Source organism: Chionomys nivalis, chromosome 12 (genome assembly GCF_950005125.1).
Source record: "Chionomys nivalis chromosome 12, mChiNiv1.1, whole genome shotgun sequence".
Taxonomy (NCBI): domain Eukaryota; kingdom Metazoa; phylum Chordata; class Mammalia; order Rodentia; family Cricetidae; genus Chionomys; species Chionomys nivalis.
This window is the reverse complement of record NC_080097.1, coordinates 38,466,100-38,483,354: the sequence shown is the minus strand read 5'-3', so window position 1 is coordinate 38,483,354 and position 17,255 is coordinate 38,466,100. Positions and strand designations below refer to the sequence as shown.

Sequence of the window (17,255 nt, the reverse complement as noted above, 5' to 3'; positions counted from 1 at the left end):
CTGTCCTGAGTAGGTCCATCACCAACATCTGCAGGTCCCTCTAACCTAGTGGTCCCCAACCTTCCTATAGCGGTATTTGTGTTTTAATAAATAAAGCTTGCCTGAAGATCAGAGGGCAAAGCAGCCATACTAGTCACACAGGCCACAGAGTGGTGGCACACACCTTTAATCCCAGGCCCCAGGAGACCGAGTCTAAGGGATCTTGGTGAGTTCAAGGCCACCCAGGGCTACACAAGACTGAATCTGTCTAAAAGAGAAACAGAGCTCATAGGAAGGTTGGTGTGGGACAATTCTGTATTCTGTCAATTATGTTTTAAATAAATGCTGATTGGCCAGTAGCCAGGCAGGAAGTATAGGTGGGATAACCAGACAGGAAGTAGAAGTGGGGCAATGAGAACAGGAGTATTCTGGGAAGAAGGAAGCTCTTTCCGCAGTCCTGTCCAGACACCAAAGAAGCAGGATGTGACCTTCTCTGCTGAAAAAGGCACTGAGCCACGTGGCTAACATATACTAGAATAATGGGCTAATATAAGTTATAAGAGCTAATACGAAGCCTGAGCTAATGGGCCAATCAGTTTATAGCTTATGGAGATCTCTGTGTGATTTTCTCTGGGACTAAACAGCTGGGGAACCAGGCAGACAGAAACCCCCAACAAGCAGGCCCAGCAGTAGTTGGGATCACACGCCTTTAATCCCAGCACTAGGGAGATGGAGACAAGTGATATGGCTGGGCAGAGAGAGGAATATAAGGGGAAAGAGACAGGAACTCTGTGAAGTATGGGGTATGGAGTCTTGAGAATTCATGAAGACAGGATCTCACCCATTTTCAGTCTGAGGTAGAGATAAGAGCTGGTTGCTTTGCTTTTCTGACCTTCAGGTTGAACACCAATATCTGTCTCTGGGTTTTTATTTGTGCTAAACCTTCCTAATGCTGCAACCCTTTAATACAGTTCTTCATGTTGTGGTGACCCCCAACCATAAAATTATTTTTGCTGCTACTTCCTAACTGTAATTCTGCCACTGTTATGAACTGTAATATAAATATTTTAGGGGACAGTGGTTGGCCAAAGATATTGAAACCCCAAAGTTGAGAATCACTGCATTAACCAGCAGCCTCCTTTAGAAGGTTGACTGTATGTCCTATTTATAAGGTACCAGCAGGAGAGAATTTAAAGATCTGGGGTTGCTAAGCCCCAAGGGAAAATACAAATTTGTTTGTATTGTTACTACAACACTACTTAATTTCAATGCAACCATCTGTGCCGACAGTACTTGGGAAATTGGCAGTTTTACAATTAAAAAACAAAAAACAAAAAAAAATCTCTCTCACTCTAGTTTGGATCTGGAATGTCCCCCAATGGCCATGTGTTCAAGACTTGTTTGCTACCAAAGGCAGTGGAACTTGTGCCCAGATTACGACCCCCACAGAGACCACCAGAAACCAGAGAAGTCCAGACTGCAACAAGCAAGATTTATTGTTACTGTAAGCATAATACGAGCTAGCTAGCTAGGAACTCATCACCACATCTCACCCCCCTAGTCATAGTGAGGTAGGGAGGAGTTAGAGCCCCTCTGTGGGGTTAGCTTTTGAAAGGTAAAATCTACAAGCCCTTCAGGGCCGTCAGGGGGGGTTGGTAGGGGTGCAAGGTCTTTGTTCTTTTCCATCCTGTTATGTCAGCTTGTTCTGTTTTCAGAGCAAGGTCACTCTGTTCCTGAGTCAGGACACTTCATCAGTCTCCACCAGGTGTCCTTGTGCTTTGGAATTTCCCGAGGGGGGGGGGCACTATCTTTTCTGGGAACATGAAGCTTGTCTGGGGTTTTTGATTTTAAAACAGTCTGCTAGGAAGTTCCTTCTTGTTCCTTTGAGAATAAGGGACGAGGGTCTCACACTGTTTATGAGGTGGTCTTCTGGTCAGAGGTGGCCCTTGAAGGGGTTATGGAACCCCCCAACCCATCCTTGACTTCCGTTTTTGATTCCCAGCCTTGCAAGGGCAGCTTTGCTGTACCACACTCCCCTGCCATGACATGCGGCCTCACCACGGGCCCCAAAGCAATGGGGACTGCAGTATACATTGTATTGGTGACTAGATTATCGTGTGCTGTGCAAGCCCCTCTCTCATCTCAGCGTGTTGATGTAAAGAGTCCCCCCGAACTGTCCGGGGTCAGGCTGACCCCTCTGGCTCTGTGACCGAGGCAGGGAAAACAGCAAAAATGTCAACGTGCAAGACACAGGTTACTACTGTGTGTCCCGTGTATAAAAATGTCTGCCTGGGAAGGGGCAGCTGGAAGCTCGCCCATGAGGAGAAATCTGCTCAGGTTGGTGACCCAACCCAATTTCAGCTGGTTGTTGGAAGCCCAATTTGATGCTATTTCTTTGGTTTGCTCTCAATCAGGTTGATCCAGTTTGTGCTGGATATGAGTGCCTGATTTGATGATGCTTTGTATTACGGGAGGCTTCTATCTGCCATGTGTTACTTGTGCTTGCTGTATAATTAATAAACTCAGTCAAAACCAAGAATGGCTATAGTAGATTATTCTGCAGCCTACAAAACAGGGCCGGTCTCCATCATGACAGGAGCCAAAACTGTGAGCCAAAATGAGATTTTGGTGTTCGAAAGTTGACTTATCTCAGGTGTTACTTTAACAGAAAACTAAGCCTCCTTATCTCCAAAGCTGGGTGTGGTGTGCACCTCCCAGCACTTGGGAGGCTGAAGCAAGCAGACCGCAGACCTGAGTTTGGAGCCAGCCTGATCTACAAGTTCCAGGACTGCCAGGGCTATACAGAGAAACTTTGTCTCAAAAAACTAAAAAGAGAAAAAGATAAAAAATGTCTTTTCACAATTAATTATTACACAATAAAACTAGGGAAAGATTAGTAGAGTGCACTGTTGTCAAAACCCCAGTTTTAGTAAACTCCACAGCTTTGTAAGATGCTACCATTGAGCAGACTTAGATAAAGGGAGCTCGGGGACTATTTCTTATAAATACATGAGTCTACAACTGGTCCCAACAAAATTTCCAACTAAAATATTTTTAAGGGCTGGAGAGATGGCTCAGAGGTTAAGAGCATTGCCTGCTCTTCCAAAGGTCCTGAGTTCAATTCCCAGCAACCACATGGTGGCTCACAACCATCTGTAATGGGGTCTGGTGCCCTCTTCTGGCCTGCAGGCAGACACACAGAAAGAATATTGTACACATAAGAAATAAATAAATAAATACAAAAAATATTTTTAAATAATCTACATGCATACCAAACACATGACAACAAAGTAGGAAGCAAAGATCTTTATTTTTTAAAAAAATTTATTTATTAAAAACAGCAATTTCTAGCTAAATAATATAAAGCATCTTAAATTAATTATTTCAAAGTATGTACACTCTGTATAAGTAAACACTTGAAACTGTACATATTTAAACAAATATTCATTCAGCAAACAAGATGGATCAGTACTACCTTCCCAGCACTTGGTAAGGTGTTGAGTGTTTTCAGAAACAAAAAAATCAAAACCAAGAACAAATGTCTCCTGGAGAGCGTGTCCTGCTCTGCACATCAGACTACTGAGTCACAGTGCTGCACACTGACGCCCGCATTTCTTTGGAAAGGCTATTTGAACACCAAATGTACATATAATACACAGAACTGGATATTACAGTTTATCACATTAGACACGTATTAAAATAGTTAAGTATAATCTTCCTAACTCATTCATTTCATAGCAAAGAAAAATATGGACCCTCTTACCTTCGAGTTTCCCAAAATACAGAGTAATATGCTCTACCAAGCAATGTCCACCACCAATCTAAACCGCGTTGAAAATCAAGTGGCCTGTTGCATCAGGACAGGTCACCCACGTGCACACTGTGCAAGAAGCTGCTCCTGTCACTCCACCTGCACCATGAGGTCACTTCCCCTATTTCAGAGCCCTCAGCACTGTCCCAGCCACAAGACTACGGTTTGAGTTAACTGAAGAAGCAGACTACATTTACTTAACACCAGGGTCTAAGCCAATCCAATGCCAAATTCAAAGAGGAATTTGTAGGAAAATTCATGGATGCTTATAGTCCTTTGACTCTTGATTGGTATCGTTGGTATCGTGTTTAAGGTACGGGGTACAGGCAGTGTTTGCCACACTTAGGTGTTCAGTTGTGGCAGGACTGGGGACCTCAGAAGGCTGGTGTCTAGTACAATATAGGCAACCAAAGAATATTCACTTTATAAAGGATTGCAACCAAGGTCAGCAGAAGGCCAGCCGCTAAGCTCCACTCCTGGGGCCCACTCCCCACAGACTTCTCTCTCCACCAGTAACTCGTACTCACACTGGTGCCCATACTATGAAGGTCTGACTACTGAGATATACCTGACTCCTGAGGAGAGCACAGTGCTTCCACGAGGCCTTGGCTCCTGGCAACTGCCTCACATCAAGTCCATAGGAAGAGGATAGCCTGAGTCCAGGAAAACCAAGATGCCATCTTAGAAGCAACCAATCCACTCCCAACGCAACCTCAAGATGGCAGGGAAAACCCTGCATCGGGATGCAGAAGTAAGATTTCTCCAAGTAACAGTAACCGTGGAATGCCGGTGGATAAATGCCTTGCAGTGTCCACAGGAACAATCAGGACCCAGCAGCTCCAGGAAGCTGAGTTCCTACCAAGTTCACACTATTTATCGTAACCTACTTTTATTGCACAGTCTCTGTGAAGAACCGTGTCACTGTGAACCCGGCACCTCTTATACCTCTCCATTTCTGGAGACCATGTCACTGAGGCAGCTCCCCCTGCTGTCAATCTTTGGCATTTTGATCTTCTGCTTCACTCAGGGTTCCTTCTGCAGGCAGCACTGAGCAGCACACCTGTCTCTCAGGAGCCATCCCACACAGGGGTCCTGGGCACCCTGCAGGCTGCAGGACTCCTCAGGCCTTTCCCAGGGGACTGACGATGTCACACCGTGGTCCATGGTAACTATTTAGAAACTAACAGCAGGAGATTCAGCTGAAAAGAAACAGGGAGGCCTGTGTTAGTGGCTCTGCGGACTTTCACCCTCAGAAGTCTCCAATCCCAAAAGCATGAGGAGAGGGCAAGCCTGAGGTGTTTACAGCCACTGGAGGCCCCGCAGGGGGCTGTGCTCCGCTGCCAAATCCAAGCCCAAGTCACAATCAATGAAGGTAACAGCAAAGCAACACACAAATGCGGACATATATACATAATCCACGCCACCTTGTTCCACCCAGTGTTTTGGACAGCACCATTGTAAGGTGAATTTTTATTTATTTATTTATTTATTTTTAGTTTTTCGAGACAGGGTTTCTCTGTAGCTTTGGAGCCTGTCCTGGCACTATCTCTTGTAGACCAGGCTGGCCTCGAACTCACAGAGATCCGCCTGCCTCTGCCTCCCAAGTGCTGGGATTAAAGGCGTGTGCCACCACCCCACCACCCCCACCACCACCCCCACACCCCCAACCCCGGCTAAGCTGAATTTTTAAAATGATGATTTTGTTTTGTTTATTTAAGGTACAGCCCAGGCTAGCCCTAAACTCAACATCTCCCCTCCCTACCTCAGCTTCCTTAGTGCTGGAATTTAAATGACTTTAAAGAAAAAAAAAAAAAAAGACAGAAACTCGTGTAGTTTGGACTAGCCTCAAACTCACTATTTAGCTGAAGGTGACCTTCATTTTGATCTTTCCCCCTCCCAAGTTTTGGCTGTAGACTTGTAGAACACTAGAAGCCATGACTTCCCAATATGACTCCAACTATCCACACACACAACCGGGAGGGAGGGAGGGAGGGAGGGAGGGAGGGAGGGAGGGAGGGAGGGAGGGAGGGAGGGAGGGAGGGAGGGAGGGAGGGAGGGAGGGATGACAGACTGGAGGGACGGTTCAGTGGTTAAGAACACCTGCTGCTCTTGTAAAGGACCCAAGTTCAGTTCCCAGCACCCACACCCTGCAGCTCATGACCACCACTTTAGCTCCGGGGCATCCGACCACCCTCTTCTGACCTCCACAGACACCTGCACATACCCACACAGAGACCCAGACATATACAAATAATCTAAAATTTAAAAAAAAAAATAAATCTTGGGCTGGAGAGATGGCTCAGTGGTTAAAAGCAGCGACTGCTCATCTAAAGGTCCCGAGTTCAATTCCCAGCAACCACATGGTGGCTCACAACCATCTGTAATAAGATCTGGTTCCCTCTTCTGGCCTGCAGGCATGCATGTAGGCAGAAAACTGTATACACAATAAATAGATAAATCTTTTTAAAAAATTAAATCTTAAAAAAATTAAAAACCACATGCTACAATGTTTGAGCCTTGAGGGTGTGCTGAGTGACAGACCCCAGTTAGGAAAGACAACACATGACTCCACAGGATAAAATAATCCTAATAAGCAAATCCACAAAGACTGGGGCGGGGAGGAGGAGGCTGGTGAGTGATAACTGTGAGAAATGAGAATGTTCTAGAATCAGAGGACGGTGATGGTCGTGCCGACTTGTAAATATACTAGGAACTGCTGAGCTCTACACCTTAGCAGGAGAACTTTGTGGAGCATGAACTCTCCCGTTACAGCAATGTTCCTAAGTTCCCACACGGCTGCTCTCACGTGCTCCCCAGTCTCTCCTCACTCCACTAGGCTCTCAACAACCTGACCACTCCCAAGACTCTCTAGTCCTGAAGGCAAGAAATAAGTTATTCTCCAAAGAGCCAGGCTACTCCTAAGACATAACATGAGTCTGATCAAAATTTTCTGGCTGAATGGAATAATGAAATAAATGCTGACACAAACTGGGCTCTAATTTAGGTTATTAAATTCAGAGAGGAGAAAAAAACAGACAGGTCCAGCATCGATTCTAGTTCCTAAAATAACTTCCGTTTCAGGCACTTGCATGCTAGCCTGTTTCAAACACGGCGACCTGGCAGGCTGACACACTGAGTCCTTCACAAATAGGCCAGCCAGGGGAGTGGGGGGAGGGGGCAATGTGTGGGAGGAGGGGGAGGGAAATGGGAAACAGGGAGGAGGTGGAAATTTTAATTAAAAAAGAATAAAATGAATTAAAAGAAAGAAAATAAATAAATAAATAGGCCAGCCATTATCAGAATGGATTAAACAAGAGACTAAAACTCTAAAGCCACTCCCCAGAATTAGACACAATTCAAAGTTTCAATTCTTACTCATTAAGATAAAAAAATGTGAAGTTGTCAAATTAAAGTTAGAAATGTTTGCTCAAACGTGTTATCTGCTCAAGTGAACTAAACAAGAGGCCGTTAGTCTATGGATACCTGTTCCATGGAAGGACAAGCAATGATCTGGATGTCTTCAGGGCTGAACTCTTCCTTTAACAGAGCATGGAACTTCTGGTAGACTTGCTGAATGTTATTCTTAGAAAGGAGAGACCATATCAGACAGTCCAGGGGATAAATGCACACGCCATAAACAAGCAACGCTAAGAGCATTAAATCATCATGGTTCTTCCCAAAACGAGTAGAGGAAATATATTTTTATGAGATTACCAAAGACATATAATTTGTACTTTAATATTTTACACGCTAGCACAACCTGATGAAGACTTATCAGATAATTCCTAGAAACATTAAACCCTCGTAGATCTTATCCCCCCAGAGCACAGTAAGTCTTCAGCAATTTCTTACACAAAAGAGAGGAAGTTTCAAGACACATTAAAAAAAAAAAAAAAAAAATTCAACCAGTGCCGTGGGTAAAGCTGTGAACTCAACACGAACTGGAAGCTACGAGTCTTAAATCCACTCTGACACTTAATCCCTTGGTGGCTGTTACAAGTCATTTATTTCCTCTGCTCACCAGTAAAACAGGGCATAAATCCTGAAACGCTGCTCTCCCAAGTGTTGGGCCACAGTGCAAAGTGCAGATCTGATTCTTCTTTTTGCTTACTTATTAATTTCTACTTTCAAAATTAACAAAAAACTTAAGACAAAGTGAGCAAGGAATACAATCTAAGCCAACAGATGTAGGTTCTGGAGCCTCTAAGACCCCAGAGAGCATTAACATCGTGGCACTGAAATGTCTGTAGGAAGGGAAAGTGACAGGACAAAAACACATTTCAGTCACCAGCCAACAAGCGGTACACCACTCACCCTAACAGGCTTAAACAAGATGAACTCGGTGTCCTTATTGGACAAGTACAGTGACATGCTTCTCAATGTCAGTGGCAGCTTCGTTTTTATTGTCTTGTAAGCAGTGGCCACGAGGTCATTGACCTTCGCTGTGAAGAAATTACCCTGGTTAGTGTTACAAAGAAAAGGACAAATTTCCATTTTAATTCAGAGGGGAACCGAAAAAAAAATAGAAAAGGAAAGACACTTTATTTCCCCAAAGAATCTCTTCCCTAATTCTTGTTATTTATCAAGTTTAACCACAAGCCTTGTAAACATTCATTAAGTATATGTGAATAGAAACTCGGAACCCAAGGACCAGTGCAGCCAGAACCCCCCAGCTTGGGTCAGAACGCTCACAGGCACTGTAATTTGTGCCTTTGGAACACAGAAGTAAAAGAGGAGGTTTAAAACTTCAAATTATTTTTAGGGAAACAGCAGTAGTGGGGTAAGAAGAAACAAGGTTCTCTGTGTGCATCTCCAATAGTTTTGTTTAGAATATTCATAAGAGGCTTATCTACACATGGTGAAGCAGAACTACGGACCCATCTATCACGGTCTTATACTTCCAGATGATACAAGGAATGTATTCTAAAGTTTTTAAGTAAAGATCTAAGCAACCCATGTGAAGCATCAAAAAGGGCTATGTGGAAATAAGTATAGTCAATCATCTGCATGAAATATTCAAGAGGAAATCACCACAATTTCTAAAGTGCTCAGTCTCACTCAAAATTCGATACAAATTACACCAGTGAAATACTGGTAAAAGGATTCAGATTTCCATGATTGGCAAGGTATAGAGAAATAGGTAAACAACCTTCTACATCCTTTGATTAATATAAAAATATTCAAAGGAAAACAAATAAAAAAAAAACTACAAGCCAGATATAATGGTGCCCACTTGCAATCCCAGCATTCGGGAGGCTGCAGAAGGAAGGTCCTGAATTTGAAACCAGCCTGGGTGGGACAGAGACCCTGTCTCATAAACAAACTGAATGAAAACCAAAGGACACTAAGAGACAGAGTGTCTCCATCAGCTGTTTATAGGAGTATAAGATGCACCTGAGGGTGCTAGACAACATCCTGAGAAAAACCCACTCAACTACTAAAGATTATGCCATTTAAGATTATTCCATTTAAGCATTCACAAAATACTAAGATATGTAACAAAATATAACATATATATATATAATATAACATATAGATTATATATATAATTTACTAAAGAGTATATGGAAGACCCAACTGAAACATTAAATACATTCATTAATAAACTGACTCAAGGAATCACTGATGGAGGAATTACTTTCATTTAATAAAGAAACTGCCTTGGCCCCTTTATAGGCCAGCCCTTAGGTGGGTGGAGTAAACAGAGAGAATGCTGGGAGAAAGAAGCCGAGTCAGGAGTCGCCATGATTCTCCCACTCCAGACAGACGCAGGTTAAGATCTTTCCTGGTAAGCCAGCTCGTGGTACTACACAGATTATTAGAAATGGGTTAGATCAATATGTAAGAGCTAGCCAATAAGAGGCTGGAACTAATGGGCCAGGCAGTGTTTAAAAGAATACAGTTTCCGTGTAATTATTTCGGGGCATAAGCTAGCCATGTGGGCGGCCGGGTGCCGGAGACGCAGCCCTGCTGCTCATATTACAACAAATCACGGTGTGGCGAGGTGTTCTATGCAGAACAGAACAAGCAGTCGGGCACACTGGTATCAAAGGGGCTCCAGAACAGGCAGTGAAAGATAATGAGGGAGGGTGCAATCTTACCTGGACAACTGCAGTCTGTGTGTGCTATGTGTATATATATATATACACATACATACACACAAACAACTCGGGAAAGGAACTATAGTTAATTATCGTCAAGAGAACTAGTTTACATACAGATAGAGAATAATAATTATTTTATACTTTTTTCATAGGTCAAATTTTGTATCATGTAAAAGAGTTTAACTGAGGGAAGTTTGGGCAAAAACATTGTAGGAATACTAATGCTCTTTCCCAGGAATTGCTCATTTTTCATTAAATAAATGAAGTCTCCTTCAAGGTCCTTTCTCCTGGGTTCTGGTTCCATCATCACTAAATACTTTAGGGGTCACTAAATCAGACTTGAAGGCTCTCAGTAACCACAAAGTGGGTACACAGGCTATTGAACCCAGTACCCACCAACTCCTAAAGATGTATTTCCTAGCTTAACAAACTGATATTTAATTTATAACTCATGAGATAATTTCCCCAAAAGCTGAGCTTAGGGCAGAAGGTTCAACAGTTTCTAGACTGTTCTCCTTGGTCCACCTCAGGAGGTCCAATGTCCAATGTAAGGATATTACTCACTACAGGCCATGAAAACCAACTCCACACCTCCCAGGTGGCCAAAGGGGCATAAGATATATTTGCAAGATAATGAATGATCCCTTTAGGATAAAAAGTAAGTTAAATGACCAAACAGAAAGCCCTATTCCAATCTGTCCTGTTAGCTACTGCTGTACTAAAGGCAACTGAAGTAAAACTGAAGCCCACGAGACACCCCCCACCCCATCATGGAACTGTTAGAAATAATCTTGAGAAAAATCATGGATCCTACTTCAAGAGAAAAGATCTTTCCAGAAAGGGCCTGGGCTTAGCTACAATAGCATGCTATGCCTGCTTGCCAGTGTTATCTATTTTAAGAAAGATGTATTGCACCTCAGAGTTCCATTTACGTAAACATTCAGAATACAAACCAGCTCCTATTTCTAAATAAGCACTGTAAGCCAAAGGTTCAAATTAATTCAAGATCAAGAGAATGAGCCCAGAGTCATACTAGCTAGGGACTGGCGAGTGTCCTACTGTGAGGACCAGCAGTCGGCACAGCGGTAGCCTGCAGTGACAATTCCAACACTGCCAGCGGAAGATTTACTGCCTTGGACAATATACTACTCTATCAAGTGTGTTTGAGTTTTTGTTGTTGTTTGTTGTTTTGAGACAAGGTTTCTCTGTAGACGAGTCTGGCCTGGAACTCACAGATATCCACCTGCTTATGCCTTCCAAGTGCTAAAATTAAAGGCGTGTACCACCAGCACCTGGCCATGGGTTTTTTTTTGTTTTGTTTTGTTTTTTGTTTTTGTTTTTGGGTTTTTCAAGACAGGGTTTCTTTATAACTTTAGAGCTTGTCCTGGAACTAGCTCTTGTAGACCAGGCTGGCCTCGAACTCAAAAGATCCGCCCGCCTCTACCACCTGAGTGCTGGGATTAAAGGTGTGTGCCACCACCACCCAGCTCCGTGTTTTGTTCTTAAAAGATGTCATAGATGTCAATCTCAAATATAAGGCAAATGCTTGAAATAATGGAGAGATACATTGTCTCCAAGGTCAAGGGGTGGGGGGAGGGAGCAGAAGCACATCCTCAAAGTCCACACAAAGAACCTTTGAAATAAAACTGTCTCCTTCCTTCCAAAAAGAACTGGCACCTGTCTTAATGTATACATCTTCCTAAGTAAGACAGCTCTAGCTACTTCCTAGTTCAACTTCAAATTCACCCAAAGCATTTATGACTGAAAATTCTGAGACAGGACAGCATCAATCAACATTTTTATATGGTAATAAAATTTGACCTGTGAAAAAATGTAAAATGGAAAGTACTTCTTATTCCTCACCTGCAAACCAGTCCTTCTCTCAAAGGTAGCCACTATTATACTTCTTCCCCACTGCTGATAAACACGCTGTACATGCTGATAAACACGCTGTACAGACTTTAAGTCACCTGCATAAGACTGGACCATCCCTATTCAAAGGAGACACATCCCTTTCTTACACCATGGGAAACCAATGGTGTCACAAAACTGATTCCAGGTTAGGGACCTGTAGCTGTCAATCTACACGGAGAAGCCAGAGGAACTCTCTGGATCTCTCATTATAAGCAAAAGCGAGCCTCCAACTCAGAAACAGTTCCTCCATGACTAAGACACTGTTCCTTCAGCACTGTCTCAATTTCAAAATATGGGTCATGGGAGGGCCAGAGAGACCAATGTAACAAAATTTATTCTGGTTAATGGTAACTAAAAATGTCATTTTAAAATATGCTAAAAATCACCCAAAGGGGTGTGATTCTAAATGTCTAATACCTAACACCAAAGACCCCCTCCACCTGCCAAAAAGAAAAAAATCCTTTAGCATAAAAAATTTGCATCAGCTTTTTCCATCTCCCTCTCGAAGAGGCAGGTTTTCTCTCTCTCTTCTGTCTCTGTCTGTCTCTCTCTGTCTCTGTCTCTCTCTTTCCTCTTCTCCCACTCCCTTCCATACTTCTATAATCCACTAAATAAATATATAAATATCCAGCCTCACTCTGCAAAAAAAAAAAAAAAATTTGCATCAATGGAAGAGAGGGACTGGAAATATCTCAAGTGAATCTGCAAATCAGGCAGTAGAACTGCCTGCCAAATCCAACTGACTCCTTCATTTTTTACACATTTCCCCCCAAACGCTCTAAAATTGTCAACAGAGGAAGTAACTTGGAGAAAAATCAGGAAGAAAATAGTGGCCCAACATTTCTTCATGTGCTGAAAATAAGTGTGTTCCTCCCATCATTCACCCTGTGCAGTGCAGTGTTCCCACCAAAGCCAACGCCAAGGAGCAGCCTTGCACAGAAGCCTGCGAGCACAAAGCACTTCCATGTCAGTCACACTCCATTTTTAATTGAGTAAATTTCCAAACCTCCTTCTCTCCTTGAAATGAATGTTTGTCAGATGCAAGTAATGCTGGCCAAGTAAGACCTGTCAGCCCTAAGCTGAATCTGGCTTTAACCCGCGTCTAGTAACCCAAAGCAAGCAGGAAACCACGTCCCAGAGGTCACAGTGAGGGCTACACATACAGAGTGGTAACTTCCTAAAAGGAGAATTCCAAGAAAGTAAAACCCCCGATACCTGGTTGTGCCCACGGCTGCTGTGACAGGGTGTACTTGGGGCCTCCCTGACTGGCCATGGTTTTCAGTGCTGACACCTAGAAGAGGAAATAAAAGCAGAGGTTTCATTTCACCAATGGCAAATAAACAGGGACTGCTCGCAATACACAGCACCATTTAAGTCTATTAGATAAGGCACAATGGTAATCGCATGCACAAGTCTAGCAAAACTGCATATCTCACAAGCTTTCACAGCTAGACTTTAGCTTTTTAAACTTTTGTGATTGTAATGCATGTGTTATTCTGGGGAGAAAAACAAAACAGCAACAACCTATCAGGCATTCTGCTTGAGACCTTTCAGGGCACGAATCTCTGAGGGAATTTCACCAAAAAAACAAACAAACAAAAACAAAAACAAAAAACCTGGACCCTCTGGAAAGACTGCTGTGCTAATACTGAGTCGTTATCATTGGGAAAGTGTTGCTCACAACTGCACAAGAGGCTCCTCACAAGGACTCTTCCCCCTGCTTTTTTAATCCCATCTCAGGCATAGAAAATGTCATTAAAACAAACAGTAACCTGGCTAGAAGACTGGAGTTTAGTTCCTGACACCTGTAATTCCAGCTCCCAGGGCAGGACTCTGAACTCTACAGGAAAGCACACAGATGACACACATTCACATGGACAGACACACAGGCACACATTCACACACAGACACACATTCACACACAGACACATAGACACACAGGCACACGGGCACACATTCACATGGACATAGGCACATAACACAGGCACACAGACACACATTCACACACAGACACACAGACACACGGGCACACGGGCACACATTCACACACAGGCACACGGGCACACATTCACACACAGGCACACACAGACACACAGGCATACAGAAACATAAGACACACACACACAAAGAAATCCCGTTGGGCATGGGGGATGCACCTGCAGAGTCAGCATCTGGGAAGCTAAGAATAAAGTACCAGAGTTTGAGACCAGCCTGGGCTATATAGTGAGACCCAATCTCAACAAATGACAACAAATAAAGTTTTCAAATACAAGGCATACATATGCTAAAGATACAGACCTAGAAGCAACTTTTGCATTTTTTCTCTTTGACAACCTAGCTGGCTTTTCTGTTGTTGTTTTGTTTTGTTTTTGAGGGGTGGGTGACTAGAGACAGAGTTTCTCTTGGTAGTCCTGAATGTCCTAGAACTCACTCAGTAGACCAGGCTGGCCTTGAACTCAGAGATCTGCCTGTCTCTGCCTCCCAAGTACTGGGATTAAAGCATGCACCACCATTCAGTGCATGAACTATTTTTTAATGGAGAGACACGTTGCAAAGGTCCAAACCACAAAGAAAACTGAAGGATTGACTCCAGCTTTCCCACAAGGGCAAAATATTTAGACAAAGGCTCGGCAGAGCAGCATACAAACATTAAGGCCTCACTGCGGTCTCTTTCTCCTCTCTAGCTCTGCCTTGTCTTTACTTTCTACTCCAGAACCAATGCCCAGACCTTTGCTCGTACGGCCCATTGCAGACCTCACCTCCACCTCCTTGCACTCAATTTCTTTCATGTCTTCTTTTATTGTTATAAAATTTTTTTTATTGTTATAAACTGTAAATGGTTGAATGTGGCAGTACACACCTTTAATCCCAGCACTCAAGAGGTGGAGGAACTCACCAGTCTCTGTGAATTCCAGGCCAAACTGGTCTACACAGTGAGTCCTAGACTAGCCAGGGCTACATAGTGAGACCTTATTGCAAATAAGTGCATGTAAATTAATTTTAAAAAATAAATTATATATTATTATAAATTAGACAAAGCTAAAAGAAAATATTTACTGTTAGTGGACATTACCCCAATATTTTCCAGTGTAAATATATTCACATATTCACTTATAAAAATGGGACCACAATGTTCATTAACTTTTTCTAGAAGCTATATTCTAGACCTTTTTCTGGTACTAAAAGTATTATTATTATTATTATTATTATTTGGATTTTCGAGACAGGGTTTCTCCATAGCTTTTGGTTCCTGTCCTGGAACTAGCTCTGTAGACCAGGCTGGCCTCGAACTCACAGAGATCCGCCTGCCTCTGCCTCCCGAGTGCTGGGATTAAAGGCGTGCGCCACCACCGCCCGGCCTAAAAGTATTATTTTAAATATAACCACTGTCAACTATTCCATTGATTGTTCTAGGATCTCACTAATTCACTAATAACATAATTTGGGCTTTTTTAAAAAAGAAAGGAAAAACAACAGTGTCATACTATATTGACCAGGTGAACCTGAAACTCACTCCCTAGCTCAGGCTGGCACTGAATCCACATTCTTCCTCCATTTTTAGTCAGTAGTTAGATTTCATGACCAAGGCAACTCTTAAAAAGAAAGCATTTAATTGAGGCCTTGCTTGCAGTTTCTGAGGGTTAGTCCATTATCATCATGGTGGGGAGTATTGGGGCAGGCAGGCAGACATGGCGCTGGAGAAGGAGCTGAGAGTCACATCCAGATCCACAGGCAGCAGGCAGACAGAGTGGAACTCTGAGCCTGGTGTGGGTTTTTGAGACCTCAAAGCCACACACTTCCTTCAACAAGGTCACACCTACCCAACAAGGCCACAACTACCCAACAAGGCCACAAATCCTTCTAACCCTTTCAAATACTGCCCTGGAGACTAAACAATCAAATTTATGGGCTTATGGGACCATTCTCACTCAGTTCACCATACCCACCTTCAATGTGTGCCACCACGCCTGGCCAGCTGTCTATTTAAACCCACAGACTTCTATATTCACCCTGGTTGCTATCTGCAGAATTTACTTCTCTGTAAGTCAGGGCTCATTTCTTCACAAGTTCTCCTAGATCTGAAGAGGCAAGCCCTCCTAACAAAGGCGGCCAGAGACAGAAGAAAGAAGAGCTTTCCTCAACTGGCCCATCTCTTACAGAGCCTGGAGAGCAGTGCGGACCCACGCTCCACGTGATCACTGCTCTAAGCACTTTAATGTTGACGGAGTTTATATCTTCATTTCCCAACCAGGTTACAATTCTTTAACCACGAGAATTAAATTTATAAGGTCAAATTCTACTATACGCACTACATTAAGAAAAAAATCTTAATTTATACATAGTAACCAAACTAACAACACTTCAAAGGGAATCATAAAATATACTTGCAAAATTCTATCCAACAAAAAAATGAAAAGCTTTTACCTGTAAGTGAGTCTTTAGCAAAGGCTGGCTCCACCAGAAGGATATAGTATAGCGCAACCATAACCCGAATATGCTTCCTTCAAAATGCCCTGATTTATACTTTGCTGATGCAAATCTTCAGTTCAGTTCTGTCTTCTTTCACTATAGCTTTTCTGAGGAGCTTCACAATGACAAAATCCTCACACTGTTCTATGCAGTCCTCATATCAGCCTCAGACAGGGCAGACGGGTGCTACAGCTCTGGACAGAGGTTCCAGAGGGAGACCAGAAGTCACTGACTTACTGGTGATTTCATTAGGAGGTAGCAGACAAGGTTCCTAGTCATTGTGGTGGTTTGAAAGGAAATAACCCCCATAGGGAGTGGCACAATTAGGAGGTGTGGCTTTGTTGGAATAGGTATGGCCTTGATGGAGGAAGTATGTAGCTGAGGGGGTGGCTTTTGAGGGACAGTTCACTTCCTGTTGCCTGAGGATCAAGATAAATGATTCTCAGCTCCTTCTCCAGCACTATGTCTTGCCTGCCTGCCATCATGTCCCGCAATGATAATGGACTAACCCTTTGAAATGTAAGCAAAGTCTCAATTAAATGCTTTCCTTTATAAACGTTGCCATGTTCATGGTATCTCTTCACAGAAGTAGAAACGCTAACTAAGACAGAAATTGCTCAGAAACCAGTGTATTGTTGTGATAGGTATGCCCATGGTTTTTGTTTAAAGGAATATAAACCTTGGTACTGTGGATTAGAAAAGCAATTGAATGCTTTAAGTACTACTTAATTGGTCACACTAGTAGAAACATGGAAGACAGTGGTGCCAAGGGTGATTTGAACAGTGGAGGCCTGGTTCAAGATGTTTCAGAGGAGAAGATAATGTGGCTGATGTTTGTCCTTGTCCAAAGACTCTGTCTGAGCCTAAAGTGAAAAGATTAGGATTAATTCTGCTTGGTAAATCTCAAAACAGCCTAGTATAGACTCTGTCCTGTGGTTATTAGTGTTGACTCTAATGAAGATTATATAATGAAAAGG

General features: G+C 43.0%; 1 protein-coding gene across 1 annotated transcript in view; it reads right to left on the bottom strand.

Annotated features, from left to right (window-relative positions):
* Window positions 1–3,283: 3,283 nt before the first annotated feature.
* Cog3 (component of oligomeric golgi complex 3) overlaps window positions 3,284–17,255 on the bottom strand; it is a 56,957-nt gene continuing 42,985 nt past the window's right edge. Inside the window, exons 20-23 of the mRNA XM_057786295.1 lie at window positions 13,024–13,099; window positions 8,105–8,232; window positions 7,274–7,372; window positions 3,284–4,989 (exon numbers count right to left, since the gene is read on the bottom strand). Of these exons, the coding sequence (XP_057642278.1) occupies window positions 4,960–4,989; window positions 7,274–7,372; window positions 8,105–8,232; window positions 13,024–13,099 (333 nt within the window). The 3' untranslated portion in view covers window positions 3,284–4,959. The remainder of the gene's footprint in view (window positions 4,990–7,273; window positions 7,373–8,104; window positions 8,233–13,023; window positions 13,100–17,255) is intronic.